Source organism: Myotis yumanensis, unplaced genomic scaffold (assembly GCF_028538775.1).
Source record: "Myotis yumanensis isolate MYYU_CA2020_CCGP unplaced genomic scaffold, mMyoYum1.0.hap1 SCAF_15, whole genome shotgun sequence".
Classification (NCBI taxonomy): domain Eukaryota; kingdom Metazoa; phylum Chordata; class Mammalia; order Chiroptera; family Vespertilionidae; genus Myotis; species Myotis yumanensis.
Window position 1 is genome coordinate 10,289,440 of NW_027223766.1, and position 21,815 is coordinate 10,311,254.

Genomic DNA, 21,815 nt, shown 5'->3' on the forward strand with positions numbered 1-21,815 from the left:
TTTTTGAAACTGTTTTAAGTTTTTTTTCATTTTGTCCAATGAAACCCCAGGAGGACAAAGAGACAGATCCTCCCACTGTTTAATATATGACTCCTGTTCCCCATCACCGTTCTTCATCCGTCAGTTTCCGTGAAGATAAATCGCGTCTTTGTTGCAAGAACATGTGGGCGATCTAAATAGCTCATACAAGCATGTTTGGGTAGTTTGAAGCCATTGTCAAGGCTAACATAGGGATTTGGGTGCTGCTCACTGATTTCACTGAGTGGCTAGAGGTTTCGTGGCTGGTGTAAATGGCACATAAGCTCTGTATGGTAACTTGTAATACCAGGAACTCTTCTCTCTCTCTCTCTCTCTCTCTCTCTCTCTCTCTCTCCCTCTCGCTCCCCCTCTCTCTCTCCCTCCCCCTCCCCCTCCCCCTCTCCCTCCCCCTCTCCCTCTCCCTCCCCCTCTCCCTCTCCCTCTCCCTCCCCCTCTCTCTCCCTCCCCCTCTCCCTCTCCCTCTCCCTCTCTCTCCCCCTCTCCCTCTCCCTCTCCCCCTCCCTCCCTCCCTCCCTCTCCCTTCCCTCCTTGTTGTTAAACAAATGTAGGGCATCCTATGATACTGCCTTCTCCCAGTTGTCCATCTCTCTGTGCCCGAGGATAAAAATAAAATGCTGATGAAGCCAGAAGAAACATATTTGTCAATTTGATGTTCTTAATATCCTGCGTGCCTTCTTTGACCTTTAATGAAACGACAGTGCCCCTGTTGGGAACCAGCTGCCTCGTGGATGCAGTGCAGAAAAGGCTGCTGCCCCCTGAGCCGGAGAAGTGACGGCGAGCGTGGGCGCCGGAGAGGTCGGCACCGAGCAGCAAGGACCCGTCGCTGGTCGGTGGCCTCCTGCGTTTTCTAAGCACCTCCCAGCGATGCGGTCACCCTAGAAGTCCATGGCCCCCAAGTTTAGACTAGATGTAGCTCCTCGAGGACGGGCCTGTCTCCTCCATTCACAGCGCAGTAACGACACCGCAGTCACGTTTTTTCCGTGTTTGCTGAGGATAGAAGTGCTGCCCCGTCTCTTCTCCAGCATCTCAATGCCATGAGACCTTTTTTCCTACAGGAGGAAGGAGGTCCTTTAGTCCAGCCAGGGGGTCAGCGGGAAGAGCCACTTTATGGAGCCCCCAGCGGGCGCCCCTCCGGCCGAGGCTCAGCTGGTGCCCTGCCGGTGTGCCCGGGCGGTCCTCACTGACCCGCTCTCTTGTAGGGTTGGCTCAGGTGGCCCATCTCGGGGCCTTTTGGACCTGGCCCCTGGGAGCAGGTCTTTGTTAGCTGGGGCATCATGGCTCCGCTTTCTGAGGGACAAGAACTGAGCTCCCTTCTTTCTCATTAGAACAGGCTGACTTTCAGGTGCCGCCTGAGACGCTTTTACTCTCCCGTTTGAAACCCACGTACCTTAAAGCTCTAAAATGAAAGCATCCTGCCCGGCCGGCGTGGCTCAGTGGTGGAGCGTTGACCTGTGAACCAAGAGGTTCATGGTTCCATTCCCGGTCAGGCACATGCCTGGGTTTCGGGCTCAGTCTCCAGTGTGGGGCGTGCTGGGTGAGGGGGGAAACAGCTAATCGATGATTCTCTCTCATCATTGACGTTTCTATCCCTCCCTCTCCCTTCCTCTCTGAAATCAATAAAAATCTTTAAAATAAATAAGATAGATAAATAGAAGCATCCTGAAACACGCCAGTGAGGCTGCAGAAGCAGGGCGCGGTGCTGGCATGTGCTGGCCGTGTGGAGCGCCGGCAGCAGATGGCCCGGCCAGGGCGGCAGCTGACGCACGCTGAGGCGGTTTCTACGATGCAGCGCTTGGGCCGCCCTCCAGCCGGCGTCAAGGTGAAAAGACACCTGACATTTCAAGACTTCTGGCCCTCAGAGCAGGGCTTGAGAGGAAGGAGAGCCGCTCTTTCCTCGCAGCGAGCCTGCACTGTCACACCTGCCGCACGCCGTCCACGGCGGGGCCTGCGTGTCCGCCATGGCACCCAACGCCAGATGCCACAGGAGCTTTCTGGTCATTGCTCGGAGGAGGCTGGTGGCACAAGGTTCCGATACCACAGTAGACGACAGAGAGATCTGGAACTGTGCGGACGCCTCTCAAAGCTGCTGCCATTGGCAGCTGCCTGCTGATAGGAAGGTGCCGGGTGCCAGGAAATTGAGGCTCATGACAAGAGGTTGACTACTACGGCTTTGAATACCATCAAATGACCACTCTTTTCAAAAAATATATTTTTAAATTCATTTCAGAGAGGAAGGGAGATTGGGGGGAGAGATAGCAACATCAGTGCTGAGAGAGAGTCATTGATCAGCTGCCTCCTGCCTGCCCCACTTTGGGGATCGAGCCCGCGTCCCTGGTATGTGCCCTGACCGGGAATCAAGCCGTGATCTCCTGGTTCATAGGTTGATCTCAGCCCCTGAGCCGGCCGGATGGGCCACACGGCCGCTGTTGATGCATAACTGTTTACAGCAGTCTTCGCGTGGGCACTCCGCACACTCCTCTCGGCCTCTGCTGTTCTGCGATGTTTGGGAAGGAGGAACTGTTCTGGCTTCCAGAGAAGCTGCTGCCCCTTGTGCGGTTAACTTTCCTTCCATTCTCCTTCGCCAGCTCCTTGGAGATGGGCAGTATTAGATGTGGGAGGGGGGCGCTAGATGTGGACGGGTGCCCCAGCCGGGCTGAGTTAATTTCCCTGGCCCCTGCCTTCCTGTAGGACTTGGCTGATTATTGCCACAGCAAAGCCCTACTTACTAGTAATTGGCCCATTGATATAACCAGTGCTCCTTATTTTCTCTCTGAAATACGCCAGCCCTGCCTTCCGCGAGCTCACAGCTCATGGGCTTCCCTCGGCATGTCCATACACTCCTGCCACCTGAGTTGCAGGCTCAACCTAGAGTCTGTTGTGTGCCACCCCCCCCGCCCCCAAACCATTGTATGGCCCGTCATGAAGGTATTTAACTGTAAAGTATGTAAACCTTGGGAATATGAGTGTGAAAAATCAAGATTAAGCCCTAGCTGGTTTGGCTCCATGGATAGAGCGTTGGTCTGAGGACTGAAGGGTCCCAGGTTCGATTCCGGTAAAGGGCACGTACCTAGGTTGCAAGCTCAATCCCTGGCCCTGGTTAGGGTGTGTGCAGGAGGCAACCAATTGATGTGTCTCTCTCACATCAATGTTTCTCTCTATCTGTCTGCCCTTCCACTCTCTCTAAAAATCAAAGGAAAAATATCCTCAGGTGAAGATTAACCAAAGAAAACCCCCCAAAAAACCCAGAAAACAAAAATCAAGATTGGTTATTTCTACAAAATAAGTGGGATGTTTAGAACAACAAGATAGAAGCAAGTTGCTTTAAAACACTGCCATGAAATTGAGTATGGATGAGGCAATTGTAAAAGATTGGGACAGTTACAAGAAAATCTAGCCGGCACAGACTTTCACAGGAAGCCCAAACTGGAAATCCTAGATGGTGCATTTTGGGTGTAATATGTGCAACAAAGATGATTAAAACACCACTCAACACTCATGTTTGTTAGAGTACAATCATTAACACTTGAGTCTAAGTGAGTTAGACCCTTCCCAAGGTCAGATAGCGGCAAATGGGGGAGCCGAGCTTGTGACCCTTCCCCGCTACCCCCTTTCCGCCTGATCTTCATGCTCCCTCGGGAGACGGCCAGAAGTTTGTGCGGAGGCTCCCCTTAGTCCCGGTGCGAGGCTGCTGCTGGGAACTGGTTTGCAAGGAGGGAGCTGGTGCCTGCTGATGTGGGGAAAGTGACCTGTGTGTTTTGGAATGAATGGCTCTGTGATGGCAAGTGGAACATTTTCCTCATTAGGGGAACAAGAGTTGCCTATTACCTCTGTGCCTAGGAAGCCGGGGGTGGGCATCGAACTTAATAGCTTTTCTCCGCTGCTGCGGCACGTGTGTGCGGGCCGCTGCTGTGACCGCTGCGTGTGTCAGGCGTGGCTTCCCAGGCCCAGCGCCGGGATCGGCGACCCCTCCTCAGGGGACAAGGACACATGTCCCCCTTTGTGAGGCCAGTGGCTCTCCAAAAGGGCGATGTTGCACCTCGAGGACAGTTGACAGTGTCTGGAGATGTTTCCGCTCAGCATGACGTGGGTGGGGTGTGCTGCTGGCACCCAGAGGGTAGAGGCAGGGGTGCTGCAAATCACCCCACAATGCACAGGACGGCCCCATGACGAAGTGATCGGGTCCAGCGTGCCAGCAGCGCCGAGGTGTCCTGCCCCTTTGGACCGGCTCCTACGGGGGGTGCAGGGAGCCTGCTCCTGTCCTAATTAGCCTTCCCACAATATCAGCCCTCAGCGCCCGAGAGGCACAGTGACTTACTGTGGCCGTGCGCTTCGACCCAGGCGCTTCCTGAGTCTCCCTTCCTCCAGCCTCACGCCCCCACCCTCACCCCCTCCTGGATGCTGGGCCTGACACATCAGCTTTTCTGTCCTCACTCGCCACCTGCACATGGTGGACCGAGAGAGCCTGTCCATTAGGCCCCCGCCCTGTGGGGGGATGGAAGCGTCTGCACAGGGGGCAGGTGGAGGGAGGGGACAGTGCCACTTGCTGGATGCCATGCCCCCCCTCCCCCCGCTCCCTGCAAAGCACTGTGGCGAGTGGCAGTCTGCAGGGCATAGCCATGTCAGACTTTTGGGGGCTCACTCTTCTTATGCCCCTCCCACCATTTGCTCCCAAAGAGGCATTACACAGTTTGTAGTTTGTCCGCCACTTTAATTGCCTCGTTGTCCTTGGTTGGGAACGTCTCCAGCTTGTCACGGAGGGAGAGAGCCTTTTGGTTTCTGTAAAGTCAGGGCTAGGTCTTAGCTCTCCCACCTCCAGGCCCTGTGGCCCTCCGCAGGTTTGTCCATGGATAACGTGGGGACCACAAGACCTACATCGTAGGGTTGCTGCAAAGCCTGTGGTCCTGCACCATTATTAGGCACCCCCAGCCCGATGGTGAGCCCGCCAAGCCCTTGTCCTCAACCTTTGGAATCGCTCTAATCCTTGCTACATGGTAGATAGATGCTTTTTGGGGGTACATTGTGTTCCCCCCAAAAAGATGTTTAAAATTCTAACCCCTGGTACCTGTGAATGTGACCTCACTTGGACTTAAGGTCTTTGTAGATGTAGTCACACGAAGATGAGGTCATTGGGGGTGTCCCTACTTCAGTACGGCTGGGCTGTGTCGTTAGGAGAAGAGAGGAATTTGGACACAGGCACAGGGAGAGAGCGCCCTGGGAAGGCCATGGCAGGGCCCGGAGCGATGCGTCTGAGAGCCCAGGAGTGCGGGTCACCACCCGAGCGAGGGAGAGGCAGGAGGGACGCTTCTTCGCGGGTCTGAGGAGCGTGGCCCTGCTGACACCTGATTTCAGATTGTGTGTTCCTCTCCTGCCCCCAGGGCTGCGAGACCATCCATTCTGGTGGTTGTCGGCCAATTGGTTTGGAGGACTTTGTCACACAGCCCTAGGAAGCTAACACGCTTAGGAAAAGTGTGTTTCTGTACAAAACAGAGTCCCTGCCCCAGCACCCACACTTTGATCGCTGGCCTCTGGACTTTTACTTCTTTCTTTCCACTGATTGTCTCCTTTGCAGATCATCCTGTTTAGAGAGCAGACTGATTTTGTGCTACCCTTTTTTTAAAAAAAAACAAAAAACTTTTGCTTGTTATGGGAGAAAGTGCTTACACATACACACTGAGAAGAATGAAGAGGTTTGCCGTAAAGCATTTGTGCATTGCTCAGCAGCAGGGCTGCACTTACACTTCTCTTAGCAACGCGTGACCCCTGGTGCCAGGAGGAAGCCTGGGAGGTCATTGCACCCTTCCTGCTTCCTCTTTGAACCGGGCAGAAACAGAACCAAGGCAAAGTGGCTTTGAAAAGAAGGAAATGTCCGTTCTTGCAAAACAGGAGCCCCAGGTCCAGGGGGGAGAGCAGGCTCTGGGTGTGTTAATTTGGTGGCTCAGCAAGGTCACAGGGGACCCAGGCTCTTTCTTTCTTCGTCCATAGGAGGAGCCTCATCCGAAAGCAGGTGTCCCCATGGCCGTAAGGATGGCCGCCTGCAGCATCTGGGCACCTGCTTCCTGTTCACACCCTCTGGGGTCTCTCTTAAGATCAGGGAAATTTTCCCCCGGGTCTCCCCCAAAACTCTCTTCATCTTTGTCCCATCCCTGAACCAGGGGGTGGGAAAGGGGATGGAATTAGAGCACTGTTTGAGGATGAATGGATATTGGCTTTTCGACCACAGTGCCTCCTAGACTAGTGATGGTGAACCTATGACACGTGCGTCAGAGGTGACACGCGAACTCATTTTTTTGGTTGATTTTTCTTTGTTAAATGGCATTTAAATATATAAAATAAATATCAAAAATATAAGTCTTTGTTTTACTATGGTTGCAAATATCAAAAAAATTCTATATGTGACACGGCACCAGAGTTAAGTTAGGGTTTTTCAAAATGCTGACACGCCGAGCTCAAAAGGTTCGCCATCACTGTCCTAGAGTCTCCAAATTAGCAACTTATACTCATCTTTGGCAGAAAAATGGTCCCCAAATATGTCCACATTCACATCCCCGAGACCTGTGAGTATGGCACCTCACACGGCAAAGGAACTGGGCAGATGTGATTCAGTTAAGGATCTTGCATTGGGGAAATTATCCCGATAGATCCCATCACAAGGGTTCTCCTAAGGAGGAGAAGGAGGATCAGAGTCTGAGAGAAAAGATGTGAGGGCAGAAACAGAGGCTAGGGAAGAGAAAAGATGCTGCACAGCTGGCTTTGAAGATGGAGGGAGGGGCCACTAGCCAAGGACTGTGGGCGGCCTCCAGCCGCGGGAGAAGGCCAGGAAATGGCTTCTCCCCTGGAGCCTGCGGGAGGAAGGGAGCCTTTCCAACTTGGTGATGTTGGCCTGGTGAAACTGATTTGTCCAGAACTGTACGATAATAAATGTGTGCTTCTGTAAGCCAGTGGTAATTTCCTACAGCGGCATAGGAAATGAATACACCATTATTTCTCCAGGCTGACTCTGAATCAATATAGGCCTCGTCTAATATAATAAGAATCTCATATTTATTTTCATTTGTTTTAAATCTTCCATAGCGTGCCCATAGAGGGTACACAAACATTTATGGGTTAAACAAAAGACAAACCCAGTTCCGGGTCCCGCCTCCAGGTAGAGCCAACCTGGTGCTTTGCTCTTAAAATGTGATACATGCTGGTTCCTGCCCTCCGAGCGTGCTCGGTGCAGGGTGAGCAGAAGCAAGTGCAGTCGTGTCCTCACTCACAAGGTGCCTCTCAGCCAGCCGTCTGATTTCCGTAAAGGTTCTCACTGGCACAGCGGCGCTCTCCCAGGTGTCCGCTCTGTCTCTGTCGCTGCAGCCAGTTTCCTCTGCAGCCCTTTCAAACCTGCTGATTTATCTTCTGGGTTTCAGCGAGGGTCAGGAAGAACATGAGACGTGGCGAAGCGCAGCCGCAGAGGGGGCTATTTTTAGGGTGCCCCGTGCTGCCCAGATCAGCAGTCGTGCGAAGGGATGGGTCCCGGGTCCGTGGAGGATGCCATCTGCCCGTGTCCTGCCCTTGCGCCCAGCTGGACAGAGGCACGCACGGCTGCTCGGGAGTTTTCTTTGTGGTTCTTTGTCTCCTCTCTCCCAGGGCGGCCTGGGCGGCAGAGGCGCAGTGGTGGGGCACACGCAGCATGTTTGGAGACTGCTGGCTGTTGGGCTGGGAGTTGGGCTGGTCCTGGGAAGCCACGGGCTTTCCTGGGGATGATCGATAGCCGGTTGCCATCTATGGAAAATACCTGGGAAGGGAACAGAAATAATGGAGCAGAGACATGGGAGGAGGGAACAGCTTCCAGGTGATCTTTTCCAAAGGCAGAATTCCACCCTGAGGAAACAGAAGCGGGCGGTCAATGAAGCAGTTTCCATCACTTACCTGTCTGTAGTAGCTCAGCAAGGAGTGCAGCTCAAGCCCCTTGGTGCCAGTTGGACAGTTTTAGGCTCAAGAACCACAATTTGAGCCTTGCCAGTGTAGCTCAGTGGTTGAGTGTCGACCTATGAACCAGGAGGTCATGGTTCGATTCCTGATTAGGGCACATGTCCAGGTTGTGGGCTCAGTTCCCAGTAGGGGGCGTGCAGGAGGCAGCTGATCAATGATTCTCTCTCATCGTTGATATTTCTATCTCTCCCTTTTCCTTCTTCTCTGAAATCAATAAAATTACATATTTTTTAAAAAGAACCACAGTTTGAGAGCTGGGCTGTGAAGTCCCAACACCCGTAACAGTGTAGGTACTGAAGTTTAGCAGCGTCCTCTAGGCTCTCGGCTCCGCCCCTTCCCATCACCCTTGTCTGTGTGTACCAAGTGTGGGATGCTGAGTGGTTCCATGCACGGACTCGCTGCTCAGCCTGCGTCAGAACCCCACTTTCTAGCGGTGTGAGCTTCAGCAAATTACATAGGGCCTCTTCCTGTCCGTGCAGGAAAAGGAATGATGATAATCCCCACACAACTGGGAGATTGCAAGGATTACACAGTTCGTGTGCAAAGGGCTTATCCCGGAGCCCTGCACGAGCAGCTCTGCAAATGTCTCACCTTCCCGGGACCTTACACATCGCTCTGCAGCGTTCAGACCACTGCATGCTATTCCCTGGGGCGGAGGTGTTGTCTGGTCTGTTTAACCCGCTCCCTGTAATGGGATTTTGTTTTCACTTTTTACTGATGTAAACAGCATTTTGGTGACTAGTCTCTTAAGTAAGGATTTGCTCTCATCCTTAATTATCTCCCCAGGTTCAATTTCTCAGACTAGAATTGCTGGGTCAAGGAGGGGGTGTGTTTTTAAGGCTTTTCTTGATAGATGCTGCCAAATTTCCCCCAGAAAAGTGCTAGTTTACCAGCAGCGAGCAAGTGAGCCAATTTCCTTGCATGGCCAGGTTATTAACTTTTAATCAAATGAAGGCCCATGAAACAGGAGATATTTCCCTGGGGATAAAGTGTTCCCTGCTTTTAAGCAATAAAAGCTTAAGAGAACCTGAAGGCAAGCTGCTGGGTGTGAAAACAGCGCCCTCTGCTGGTTTCCGCTGGTGGAGAGGCGTGAGCTGCCGTAGATGGTGCCGCTGAGGTGGTGGTTACTTATGGTCTGAGCTTGGCTGCAGGTGCCAGGAGCTAGAGGGCAACATTGTCAGACTTCTAGGCATTTAAACAGCCTCAGGTGACATGTAGTTCTTGGTCAGGTTGATTTACAGCTGTGCTCCTCAACTGGCCGGGATATTTTTATTCCCCAAGGAACACACTTTTGGGTGCCGCCGATTGGGGGGATGCTGCTGCCTTCTAGTAGAGCAGTGGTTCTCAACCTCTGGCCCTTTAAATACAGTTCCTCATGTTGTGACCCAACCATAAAATTATTTTCGTTGCTGCTTCATCACTGTAATGTTGCTACTGTGATGAATCGTCATGGAAATATCTGATATGCAGGATGGTCTTAGGCGACCCCTGTGAAAGGGTCGTTCGACCACCAAAGGGGTCGCGACCCACAGGTTGAGAACCGCTGTAGTAGAGAGAGGCCAGGGCTTCTGCTGAACATTTTTCCATGCACAGGACTGCCCCCAACCAAGAGTCGCCGGGCCCATTCGTCCACCGTGTTCAGGTGGGGAAGCCCTGTGTTAAATTTCTCTTTTCAGATTTTTCAAGTATAGAAATATTAATATATAATACCACTGTTATGACTCATATATTTTTTTGTTCCGGAAACCTGTTCGTCCGGCAGGATAAAATGGAAAATAGGTGGAATGTGAGCAGCACGGTGGTGTTTCTAGAGGAGGAAGGGGACAGCCAACCTGTAATAATGTCAAGAGCACTAATAAGGAGGAGAATTTTTTTCCTGATAATTTGACTTGGCTAAACCTGCCATAAATTCCTGCGGCTTCCCCTGGACAGCTCGTCTGCTAAAAATAGTGCTTTATTTGACATTTCCCCCCGGGTTTCACAAGCCCCAGTGTTTTCATAACGTTTATAATTAATTGTGCTTTTCAGTGTCGGTGCAGAATTACCATCTGTGGTTGCAGTTTGCTCCTCCCTCCCCCACGCCCCAGTGAATGCTGATTCAGGCCTTGTTTCCAAGACGGGGAGGGAGGGCCTTCAGGGGGTATCTAGAGAAGGGTGCGCCTGAAGGAGAAGCATGACAAGAATTCCGGGAAGATCACACTGTGTTGCAGTTGACTTCCACATTTGCTGAGTGGGAGGACTTCTTGCACTGGAGTTACCCGCACCCATTTAAAAACACTCTATTATTGCATTCTGTTTAGCCTTGCTATTCTCCGAAATACTTGTGTGTGTCTTGAAACAATTACCTGGAGTGGCCTTACTGGCCGTTCTAAAGAATGCTAACAGGGTTATTTTTGCCAGAGGAGGGAAAAATAACTACAGCTTTTTCCTAAATATCAGATGCTATTTTGGTCATCCTCCTGGGGAAGTATTTTTCAAACTGTAGGTCATTGATGTATTAGTGGGCTGTTAAAATCAATTTCTGGATCACAATCAGCATTTTAAACAATCGGAATAGGAAATATCAGAGGGTATTGTCTATAGTAAAGGTAACTTCTGTTTGGTGATTATATAAAAGCTGTCACCATACATATATGTGTACACGTGTGTGTGAGTGTGAGTGTGAGCACACACGTGCATGGTGAGAAGTCTGAACGGCAGTGGCTTGGCTTTTACGACATGATGGACACTCGCTTGTTTTTAAATCCTTTCCGTCGCCTTTAAGTGTCTCACGGTTGGACCGGCCTCCGTCCTCAGCTCTGCTCCGTTCTCTTCCAGGTGGAACCAGGGAGATCGGCTCCGCCCTCACCCGGATGTGCATGCGGCACCGGAGCATCGAAGCCAAGCTGAGGCAGTTTTCCAGGTGAGGAGCCCAGACCTCCCCCCCCCCCCCCCGCCCCCCAACCTCAAACCCACTGCCGAGTTGGGGTTTAGGAAGTGGTGTGTTGTGGCGGGACTGGCCGTCAGCATAGCACGTGAACCTCCACAGCCCATCGCTCATCACAGCCCAGCACCCTGCTCGTTGCTTGAACACGGACTCGCTGGGCATCTGCTCTGTGCCCGGCCCTGGTCAACCAGAGGGTCCAGGTCCCTGCCCTCGTGAGCCTGCACCCCCTGTAGGGTCGGCTGTGTGTTCCTGCGTGTCTCTCCTCACCCTCTCTGTCAGGGTGAGGAGCCCCCTGACCCCCACCCCTGCAGGAGCGTCTTGAAGAGGAGCTGGCCCTGGGGAGGGAGGCTGCCCTGCTGTCCTGTGCCCGGCGTGCTCCCCCTGACCCACTGCTGAGCAGAGTGGGAGCTCAGAGCCCTTCACACCGTCCGCCTCTCGTCTGTCTTTCCCGCCTCCTGAGCGGCAGGAACGGCAGCGACTGGCATGGGGATTTAGGCTTACCAGCGTTCAAACGAGATGGGCATTCTCCCGGGCAGATCAGCACGACTCAGCAGGTCTGCCCGGTTCCGCTTTACACAGAGCAAGTCGTGTGAGGGGCCGTGAAGGCGAGATGGCCCTGGCACTTGGCAGCCCCCCCCCACCCCCCCCGGAGGCAACAGGACACAGCAGGAAGCACTGCAGTCCACATGCTCGGGGGCCGCGACCTGCTGTGACCCCGACTAGGATCTCGGCCCCTGTGAAGTGGGGATGGCCATTTCTGAAGGGTTTTGTGAACATTAATGAAAGGGCCCCATGTGTATGGCAGGGAGCCCATGGTGTAGCAGGTGATGAGGCCTAGCTTCTTTCCCTCCTGCTCCCCACCTGGACGGCGCTCCCTGAATTGCTCAGTGCCCCCCTCACGCACGTCGGTTGTTTTGGTCCTGAGCCGGTCCTGTGGTGCCTCACCCCACTTTAGGGATGAGGAGGCACCCCTTCAACAGCCACTGCTTATTGAGCAGCTACTGCATGCTGGGCACCGCCTTAGGTCATGGGACCTGGTGGTGAACAGGACTACGTGCTGCTCTCACGGAGCTTATGTGCCAGACACTAAATAAACCTGTCATGGCGTCAGGCGGTGGTCCGTGGCACGAGGAGAAGTACACAGGGTGGGGGGTGGCCACCGTTGGCACAGGGGGCGTAATTAGGGAGCGCCTCTATTCAGAAGAAAGATTTGAGCAGAGACCTGGGAAAAGGAAGGGCATGAGCTGCGCTGACGGCTGGAGGAAGTGAGTGAGGGAAGGAATTGCGAGGTGACCCTGGTCAGAAAAGGAGGGGATCGGACCAAGAACTTGGAGACATTCAGGAGGCTCAGCAGCAAAAAGCAGCTGAGAGCAGCTTCCGGGTCGTGCTCACCATGTGGTTCACCAGCTGATGGGCATTTTCTCCTTTTTCTACAACAGCTCTGTCGTGGGGGTGGGCTGGTTTCCCTCCCATCGCACAGATAAAAAGCTGGGCTCGCGTGATTCCTCCGTGTGGGGAGCCACTCTCCACGGTGCCCATGGGCTGATGTCCCTGGAGAGACCTGCACCCCGTCCTCGAGGCTGCCCACCCTCAGCCCACATTCATGACGTGAAATCCTGAATGTGCATCAGAATCACATGGGATGGATATATATATATAAAGCATAATATGCTAATTAGACTCGACGTTCTTCTGGACGAAGCTGGGGCTGTGAGGGAAGCCCGGGTCCTGGGTGCCAGAGGGAAGCCGATGCTGGCAGCTGGGGAAGGAAGGCCTACTCTTGCACGAATTTCGTGCATCGGGCCTCTAATATATATATATATATATATATATATATATATATATATATATATATTGATTTCAGAGAGGAAGGGAGAGGGAGAGAGAGATAGAAACATCAATGATGAGAGAGAATCATTGATCGGCTGCCTCCTGCACGCCCCCTACTGGGGATCAAGCCCGCAACCTGGGCATGTGCCCTTGACCAGAATCAAACCCGGGACCTTTCAGTCCGCAGGCTGACGCTCTATCCACTGAGCCAAACCAGTTAGGGCCACGTGGGTCTTTTTAGAAATAGTCATGGGGGGGGCCTCACCCTCAAAGTTTCCATGAGCTGGGGGGTGAGGCCCAGGTGTCATCACCTTTTCACAGCAGCCAGCGGGCGACCCCACCTGCACACAACGCTGCTTGTGAATAAAATAAACATAAACAGGCATGAGAAGAGAGGGCGTTTCTGTCAGTCACACGTGCAGCTGCCTCACAGTCGTGGCAGAGAATCCTGGGGACAAGTGTGCTGCACAACCGGGGGTTTGAATGTGAGCTTGGGCGTAGTATGCCGCCTTGTCTGGCTTCAGCTAATGGTGATTTGGATGTTTTGACAACCAAGTGTTCAGTCTTGACAACAGAAATATAGCTGTTTAATTTCTCCCTTTCTTTCCCTTTTCGTAAAAGCGCTTTAATCGACTGTCTGATAAACCCACTTCAAGAACAGATGGAAGAATGGAAGAAAGTGGCCAACCAGCTGGATAAAGACCACGCAAAAGGTACGGGCGCACTGTCCGTGGTGGGATAGCATTCCACGAAGAGCCACGAAGGTGGCTGTGGTGCTGCTGGTGCCTCTGCTGGGTTTCCTGGTGTCCCCAAGGGCCCCTCTGTCCCTGCGTGTCCTGTGGGCCTTTCAGGGTGTCCTATGGAAGATGAGGAGTCAAAAGTGATCCCACAGCAGGGCCCAGCGCTTCAGTTTCGGCACAAACCGTTTTCAGCAGCCGCCAGCCTGGTCACTAGGTGGTGTGAATTGTAATCCGCTGAATTAAAAGTGAATCGAAGCCCAGCCCATGTGGCTCGTGGTTGAGTGTCGACCTATGAACCAGGAGGTCACGGTTGATTCCAGGTTGGGGCACATGCCCATGTTTTGGGCTTGATCCCCAGTAGGGGGCATGCAGGAGGCAGCCCATCAGTGATTCTCTCTCATCATTGATGTTTCTGTCTCCTTGTTCCTTCCTCTCTCTGAAATCAACTTCTTAAAAAAGAAAAGTGAATTGTAATGCCAGGCTTAACAGCCAGAGGTTCATACGTAAGGCATGGCAGCCCGTTTAAAAACCACCTTTAATGATGTAAGCTAACCGGGCCTCCTGCCCAGAAATGGCCCATCAGCGCCTCATGTGCCAGCCTCTGGGGACAGAGTGGTCCAGACAGACACACCCCTGCCCTTGGGTCTTCCGGAGCCGGAGGGTGGGGTGCTGGCCATGTGGAAGGGGCAGGAGACGGTCTCCAAGGGTCAAGCCTGCGCCCGGTGTGTGCTGGGGAGGAAAGCACGTGGGAGCTCCGAGGGCACACATCTGGCAGGAGGGCTGGCTAACAGGCAGTGGTAAGAGCTCTGGGGGCTTTGGGCGGGGAGGGGAGCCATGGGGAGTAACTGAGGAAACTGCTCGTTGGCACTGGATCGAACACGAGGGCAGTGGGAGAGAGAAGTGCCGAGGGGACTCGTTTTATTTGTTTGTTTATTTAAAAAATATTTTATTGATTTCAGAGAGGAAGGGAGAGGGAGAGAGAAATAGAAACATCAATAATGAGAGAGAATTATTGATCGGCTGCCTCCTGCACGTCCCACACAGGGGATCGAGCCTACAACATGGCATGCACCCTGACCAGGAATTGAACTGTGACCTCCTGGGTCATAGGTCGACGCTCAACCACTGAGCCACGCTGGCCGGGCAAGAGGTGAATCGTTTTAGATGTCCACACCTGGGCAGTGGAGATACTCGCAGCAGAAATGGGGCATCCGGGAGTGGCGTGGCCTGGGGGGCAGAGGAGGTGGTTGGTGGGGGCCGGAGGAACATGGTGGGTTCTGCTGTTGTGCGAGGTTCTCTTGCCTGAACTGTAACATCTGGCCGGCGACTCGCCACATGGGTCCTTTCTGAGGAGATTTCGGCCCTTAGGAGAGTGGATCATGTTGAAAATATTTCCTGATACTTGAGCTGAGAAAATACATATTTTTCATTTTATTTTATTATTTTTTAAATATACTTTTTATTGGTTTCAGAGAGGAAGGGAGAGGGAGAGAGAGAGAAACATCAATGATGAGAGAGAATCATTGATTGGCTGCCTCCTGCACACCCTGGTTATGTGCTCTGACCAGAACCAAACCACCGTGACCTCTTGGTTCATAGGTCGAGGCTCAATGAACCTCGGAGTCATGCTGGCAGGGCTGAATTTTTCATTTTCAGTAAAATGTTCCCAAATGCCGTCTTTCTGAGCAGCTGATAGGAATGGGTACTTCTGGGAAAGACGGCAGTGAGTGTTGTCGTTTGTCACGTTAGTAACACCCCTGCTCTGAAACGTCATCGCAAGGTGCTTCTCACACGGGATTCCGATGAAGCTGTTTATTATGCACCACAGTTTACGCCCTGATGGAAGTAACGGCTGTTCCAAAATTATTTTCTGTTGAGCAAAGTGGTAAAGTGATTCAATTATTCTGCTTCCTCTTAGAATATAAAAAAGCTCGTCAAGAGATAAAGAAGAAGTCCTCGGATACACTGAAACTGCAGAAGAAAGCGAAGAAAGGTAACGACGAATTCTGCAGTTAACTGTGTCACTTGGGGGAAAGCGCTTGGGCTCGATTTGTCTTTGGAGCAGAGAGTTCAATGCAGACTTCCTTCCTCGGGGCGGCCCCGGGGAGCAGCGGGAGCCGAGAGGCTGCGCCTGAGTGCAGTTCTCGGGTCAGACTCTGTCCACTTGAGGCCCTTGCAAAGCTGCCCTGGACCTGTTCCCTCTCCACACCTTTGTCTCCAGCATCTGACAGTTGCCATGCCTACTGTACCTTGTCAGGAAACCTATACATTTCTTGGGATCATGCACAAAGCCTTTATGCAAATGTTCTGTTCTAACTATTATACCAATGATGTCATCTTCTACACTGTTCCTGACACCACGCCTCTTAATTCGCTGCCTCACAGCTGATGCCGCACTCTCCCCTCAGGCTGCTCTATGGCTCACGTTATCGCTTATTTGGGACAATGATCTTTTGAGGTAGAAAGCCCCAAAACCTAAGTTCCTCTTTCCTAGACAAGCAGTTTGTTTTTTGAATTAAAAGCAAATACACTTGGAGAGGTGGAATGGTTTGTGGAAGAGAGGTGGGAAAAGGACAAGGTTTTGACATTTCTAAGAAATGCCCTCCTGGTTCTTAAACCCTAAGACGGTTTGAAGATAGCGAGCGGCCGCAGGATTTCCACCCACGTCAGGGTTTCGGTTAGTACTGGCCCAGTTGTTTCTTCCGGGTGTGTTTTCCTGGTCTGGTTGCTTCTCACCACAACCTTCAACCCAGTGAGGGCCCCTGGGAGCAAGCGGTCGACAGCAATAGGGCTTGTGGCCAGTAGCATTTTAGCGCGTCCGGAGGTGAAAGTTTGTAAATAACGCTGCCACCAAGTCCACTGAATCCGAGGTCCCGTGGAAGTGCAGGCTGGGAAACAGTGGGAGCGCATCTCCACCTACCTGGCCACCTGGCGGCTGTGAGAGAGGAGAGATGATGGGTTTGGAGGGAGGGTCCCGGGCAGACTGATGGCTTGGCTCAGGTGGGGAGTCGGTGAACAGGATGAGGTAAGGAAAAGTAGCTATTTTCCCTCTGCTCTTCCCGACGTCCCTTTTAAGCTCTCGGCTGCAGCGATAATCCTTTTATCCGAATTCTGCATGGAGGCTGCCACTCCAAGGTGCTGGCGTTGTCAGTGAGCGGAATCTGGCCCGACAGGGAAGCCTGATGGGTTGCGGGCAGTGCAGCATGAAGCGAAGGTTCTGGCGTTAGACTTGCCGGGCACTGGCTCGGCTGTCCTGGGAGGCCGGCGCACTTCCCGTCAGGGAGCCCGTAGAAAGATTCGGGGCCGGTCCTCGGGCGCTGGCCTGTGGGACGCGGAGAGATGCTCTGGTCCCGGGACTTGGGAGTAACTGGCCCTTAGCAGGGCGGTTTCTCGGGGCCCGTGGGCCTGAAGGTTGAGAGGATGGAGGCTGTGACCGGAAGCTGCTATCTCTCCGTCCCCGCACGTGGCTGGGGTCTCGGGCCCCATATCCTCTCCAGATTAGGTGGCCGTGTGTGCTGACGTCTGCAGCCAGGTCAGATCAGCAGCTGGGAATGTTCTGGGTGATTTTCTAGTTACTCCAGAAAACAGCTTTAATATCTTTCCTTTATAAACAACTGTTTTTTCTAAAGTATATAAGTGCATTATTTTTACCAAGTGCTCATACTTGTGCATGTCCGGGGTGAATGGAGCCTTCTCGGAGGGACCAGACACGTCATTCTGGTGCACATCTGTGATGGGGGGCTCCGAGTGGCCCGAGAACGGACTAGGAATGCCGTGCGTTTCGGGTCGGGAGAAATCGGTTATCTGAGGCTTCCGTTTAGTTTGGGTCCGGTTAGCCCAAGTTTCCCTGAGCCCCTCCATCCGTTCAGTCTCCTTCAGGAGCCGCTGCCTGGACTCTTGGCTTATAAAGTGTTGTGATGCCTCTGAGATTCACACCAGGTGTTCGGATGGACATCCTTGGAGAGACCTGGGACATTTTAATACGCTTGCCCTTGAGCCTGACATTTAAATAGTCTCATCTGTCCTTTGTCAGCAGTGGCTGCAAAGTTCATAGTATAAACCCTGTAAACAGACTCACAGAGTTCCAGACTAGCATATTATTTGTCTTTATACTACAATTTTTAATTCTTTAATTATTTCTTTTTCATTTCCACCCCAGCTCAAACTTTGTGTCATAGGTTTTTCCTAGTGACTCTTCAAGTTACAACACATTACACTTGAAAGGGTATCTTGGTCACGCATCTTAATTGACTTCTTTGGGAATGTAGTCTTCATCCCTCTTTTGAAGAGCCTTGCTGTGCTGGGCGTGATGATTCCTAGCTGGGAGGCTTTCTGTTGAGAGGAGAAGGGAAGAGCGCCAGTGCGTCAGGGCAGGGCGCACGGCTGTGCGGTCTTGGGGGTGTGGGTTGAATCGGTGGCTGCCTCCTGTGGTAAAATCCGGTGGCTGCCGTGGACTGACGGACACGCGAAAGGGAGGTAAGACTGCTGCTCGAATACCAGTTTGACGGTGTTATTTTCCTTTTTGTGTCAATTGTGTATCCTGCACTTTCTCACCGTGCGTCTCCCGCCAGTGGAAGTTCTCGGTAAGTCTGCCATCCGACCTCTGGTGCTGGTCACGGTGTGGTCCTTGCAGTGGGCGTGTCCAGGCCTATGCCCGTGGCCCACGCTCTCCTCCCGGCTCAGGACAATCAACGGTGCCTACCTAATTCTCCTTAACTTTAAGAAAATTGCGTGTGCGTGTGTTCAATCACTTTCTTCCTTCCATGTTTGGCACTTTCATGGATTAGCACGACATTCAAAGAGCTTTTGAATCAACATAATCCAGTTTAGACTCATGGAAAGAAGAAATACAGAGTGATTTAAACCCTCCCTTCCCCAGGAAATAAATATCTTTATACATACATATGTATCTAAGAATATATATGTGTGTGTGTGTGTGTGTGTGTGTTTATACCACAAACGAAATCTGTAGAGCCACATTCAGTAACTCCCTCACAGTAATTTCCAAATCAGATTTGGTTGTATTAATTAAGCTGGCAAAGTATCTTTTACTTTGTCCCTCCAGAACTAGAGAGTTCTATTCAAAACTTAGAATTCATTAAAAAAAACCCCAACCCAACAAAGTATTTCTTATTTCAGCAGAGTTTGTGGAATGGCCAACTTCAAAGGTATTGGGGACTCAGATTCAATAATCAGAATGATTTTTCTTGATTGAATGTCAACCTCATCCTGTGGGTGATTTTGCTACTAAACCTTCACGTTGCTCTTGGCATCTCGGGGCTGTCCGTCTGTCCGGGAGGCCCGTCTGCGAGGTGTCCGCGTGTCTGAGCATCCGCACTGAGCAGCTCCCAAGGGGGTGTTGGGCTGGATTCTGTCACTGACGACAACAACCCCGAGCCACCTGGGTCTCCCCTGACATGTGGGGGCTCAGCTCTGCCTCGACTTCCCCTGACTTCCCCTCATGGTGACGTTGGGCTGGTTCTTCCCCAACTTTATGAATGACGATCCTCCCGGGCCCCACGCTGTGCTGTGGAGCAGCGCGGACGGTGCCGAGTGCCCCTTCGGGAGGGCGGTGGGACCGCGTGCTCAGTGCTCATTGGGATAAGTTTTACGGAACGTAGCCTTGTCCATCGGACAGGTGCATGCTGGCGCTTTGGTGCGTCCACAGCGTTGTGCAGCCATTCCCGCCGCCTGATTTCAGAGCACTTGCATCACCCCAAAAAGACGCCCCCAGCATCGCCCCCATTCCCTGTGCCCCGCAGCGCGTCTCTGAGGGAAGCTGGGAGATCGTGCTGTAGTTGGAGACCTGGCACAGGTGCGAATGGCTTCTACTGGTATCTCCTCAGGTGCAGGACGAGGCGGAGGTGAGCAGGGACCCGATCAGGAAAGACTTGACTTTCGGGACTGTGTGGAAGCCCTTGAAGACTTCCTGGTTTCTAGAAAGTTCCGCTGTGACGGTCTCTCTGGATTAGATAGACAGTGTCTGTTTGGGTTAGATAGATAGTGGCCCAACTGGACACCTCGTTAGCGAGTGGCTTTTGTTCAGGTGAGAGGTGACCGTGGCCAGGGCGCAGGGATGGGGAGGTGATCGGGTTCGAGAGCTGTTTGGGAGAAAGTAAGTGAAAGGGGGAGTTGGAGGGGCTGCAGGTTCCTGGGTCCGGCGACAGGTGGAGGGCGGGAGTGTTTCTCTAACCACAGAGGAGGAGCCTTCCCAGTGAGAGGAGGTGACGTGGATTCTCCGTGAGCCCAGGTCGCCGTGGGGGGCGGGGGTTCTGTGGTTCTCTGAGCTGTCTCGTCTCAGTCTTTGCTTTGACGGACAGCTGCTCGCTCAGGACCAGCGAATCTCAATGACGAAACGCCTACCTTTAGGGGAAGGATTAGGGACCTCGAACTGAATGCTCATTTTTTAAACCCGCCCCCCCTCCCCCCCCCGTGCCCTGCATCCTCCCCCTGCTGAGGTGCCAGGGCCGTGGTGTGGCCGAGATGGCGCTGCCCCCGATCCAGTGCCCACCACGTGCTGAGCGCCTCACAGGAATGAGGCCGTTTGGCCCCGGGAGCCATCTGAGCTCTAGGAACTCACTGTTGTTCACAGCTCACAGATGAGGAGACACTGAGGCCCAGCTTGTTGACAGAATAACAAATTGAGTTAGAACATTTTTAAGTCAAAAGCCTCCAGTCTGTCTTTCTTATCACTTTGGGGAATCAGTCCAGTCCTGCTGCCGGACATTGGGGAGGCCTGTAGCGGGACAGTGGGAGCCGCTTCCGTTGGGAAAGGGGATTTTTCATTCCAGAATCGAATCTCCAGCTCACCCTGCGTGCCCATGTCTGTATTTATATTCCGTTTGTCACCGGCTCGGAAGGTGCCATCCATCGTAAGATGCACCATTATTTTCTAAACCACGAAAAAGAAACCCCTGCCGGTTAAACTACGACGACAGGCCATGGGTTGCAGGACACAGCTTGATTTGTGAGGTGCACAGGTATGGAAGGGGGGCTGTTAGAGTGAAATGCAGTGTTTGTGTCAGGGCAGATGGCAGTCCTTTTGTGGGATTCTGGCGGCTTCCTCAGACATCTGTCTCCGGAAAACAAGTGACCTCGGATGTTTTCTGACAACGATCTAGGCCGGGGTGGCCTGGGCTGTTCTCTGCGGGGGAGCCCTCCCCCCGAGCCTGGTGTCTGCGTGGCCCGCGAGGCTCAGGTGAGGGCTGCAGTGCGTGGGAAGGGGCTGGAGGTCCCACCTCATGCTGATGGCACCGACTGGCTTTTGAGTTGGGCTGTCGCGGGCGGACGTGGGCCACTCAGCTCCTGGCATGTTTGCTGTGAGTGTGAAGGGGGCCTCTGACCAGAAAGGCCGAGGGTGGGGGTCTGGCCGGGCCCATCCCCAGCTCGGCGGCCCTGTGCCAGCCACTTGGCCTCCCCCACTCTCAGTTTCCCCCTCTGTTCAAAGGGGGTATTAATTCCTGCCTTGAACATTTATGTAAAAATTAAAGGAAATACAGAGTAAATGTTGGGAAGATAAGGGATCTTCATGCCACTCCAGGAAGGTTTGTGAACTCTCCCTCCTTAACCAACAGACAGCTGGCAAACCCCCTTCCTTTCAGGGAGCCACGCTGGCCGTGCCCTGGTGCCCGCCCATCCGAGGGCATGGCCCAGGAACGTTTCTTGGGAAAAGGAGAATCGTGTGGATTCCCCTGGGGAGCAGAGGCTCCTGCCTCTTGTGCCTCTGGATTCCGAGACCTGGGAACTGGCAGAGGGAAAACATTCTCAAGACCGAGATGGCTCAGGCCGCACAGGCCAGGTCACACACAGCCCGAATCAGGAGTTTTATCTGCAAAGCCCGTGGGAGGCGCCCCTTCCTTCTTTTGGCTGCTCGGCTGGCCTGGAATTTGCTAGTTTTATGGTCTTAGGCCATGTAAGGCCGGGGCAGTGGAGGCCAGTGAGCAAACGCAGAGGGAGCTAGTCTCTCCCTGCCTCCTTCATCCGCAGGTACCTGCACCCGTCTTCAGGCAGGTGTGCTGGGCAGAAGGTGCAGGGTCCGTGGGGGCTGACGTCACTCAGAGAACTAGAGAAAGAAAGATGGACCTAGTACTGGGCATGTCGTGAAAGATGCGTAAAAGGAACTTCTGAGCTCACGCGGCCGAATCCTAATCTCTGGAGAGAGTTGGAGGAGGGTTTGCCTGAAGGATGGAGGCCTGCAGGGTGAGCAGGCCAGGCAGGTGGGGAGGAGGGAGAGCGTCTGTGAAGGTGGGTGGGAAGTGGAGGAAAGGGGGAGGGGAGGGAGGGGGTGAAGAGCTCGAGGCCGTGAGTGGACC

The 21,815-nt window shown here is 53.0% G+C and overlaps 1 protein-coding gene across 8 annotated transcripts in view; it reads left to right on the top strand.

Moving 5' to 3' along the window:
• Positions 1 to 21,815, top strand: part of MTSS1 (MTSS I-BAR domain containing 1) — a 140,219-nt gene that overhangs the window by 100,379 nt on the left and 18,025 nt on the right. For all 8 annotated transcript variants that reach the window (XM_070392313.1, XM_070392309.1, XM_070392312.1 and 5 more), the window contains exons 4-6: positions 10,825 to 10,909; positions 13,385 to 13,476; positions 15,422 to 15,496. In XM_070392313.1, the coding sequence (XP_070248414.1) occupies positions 10,825 to 10,909; positions 13,385 to 13,476; positions 15,422 to 15,496 (252 nt within the window). The remainder of the gene's footprint in view (positions 1 to 10,824; positions 10,910 to 13,384; positions 13,477 to 15,421; positions 15,497 to 21,815) is intronic.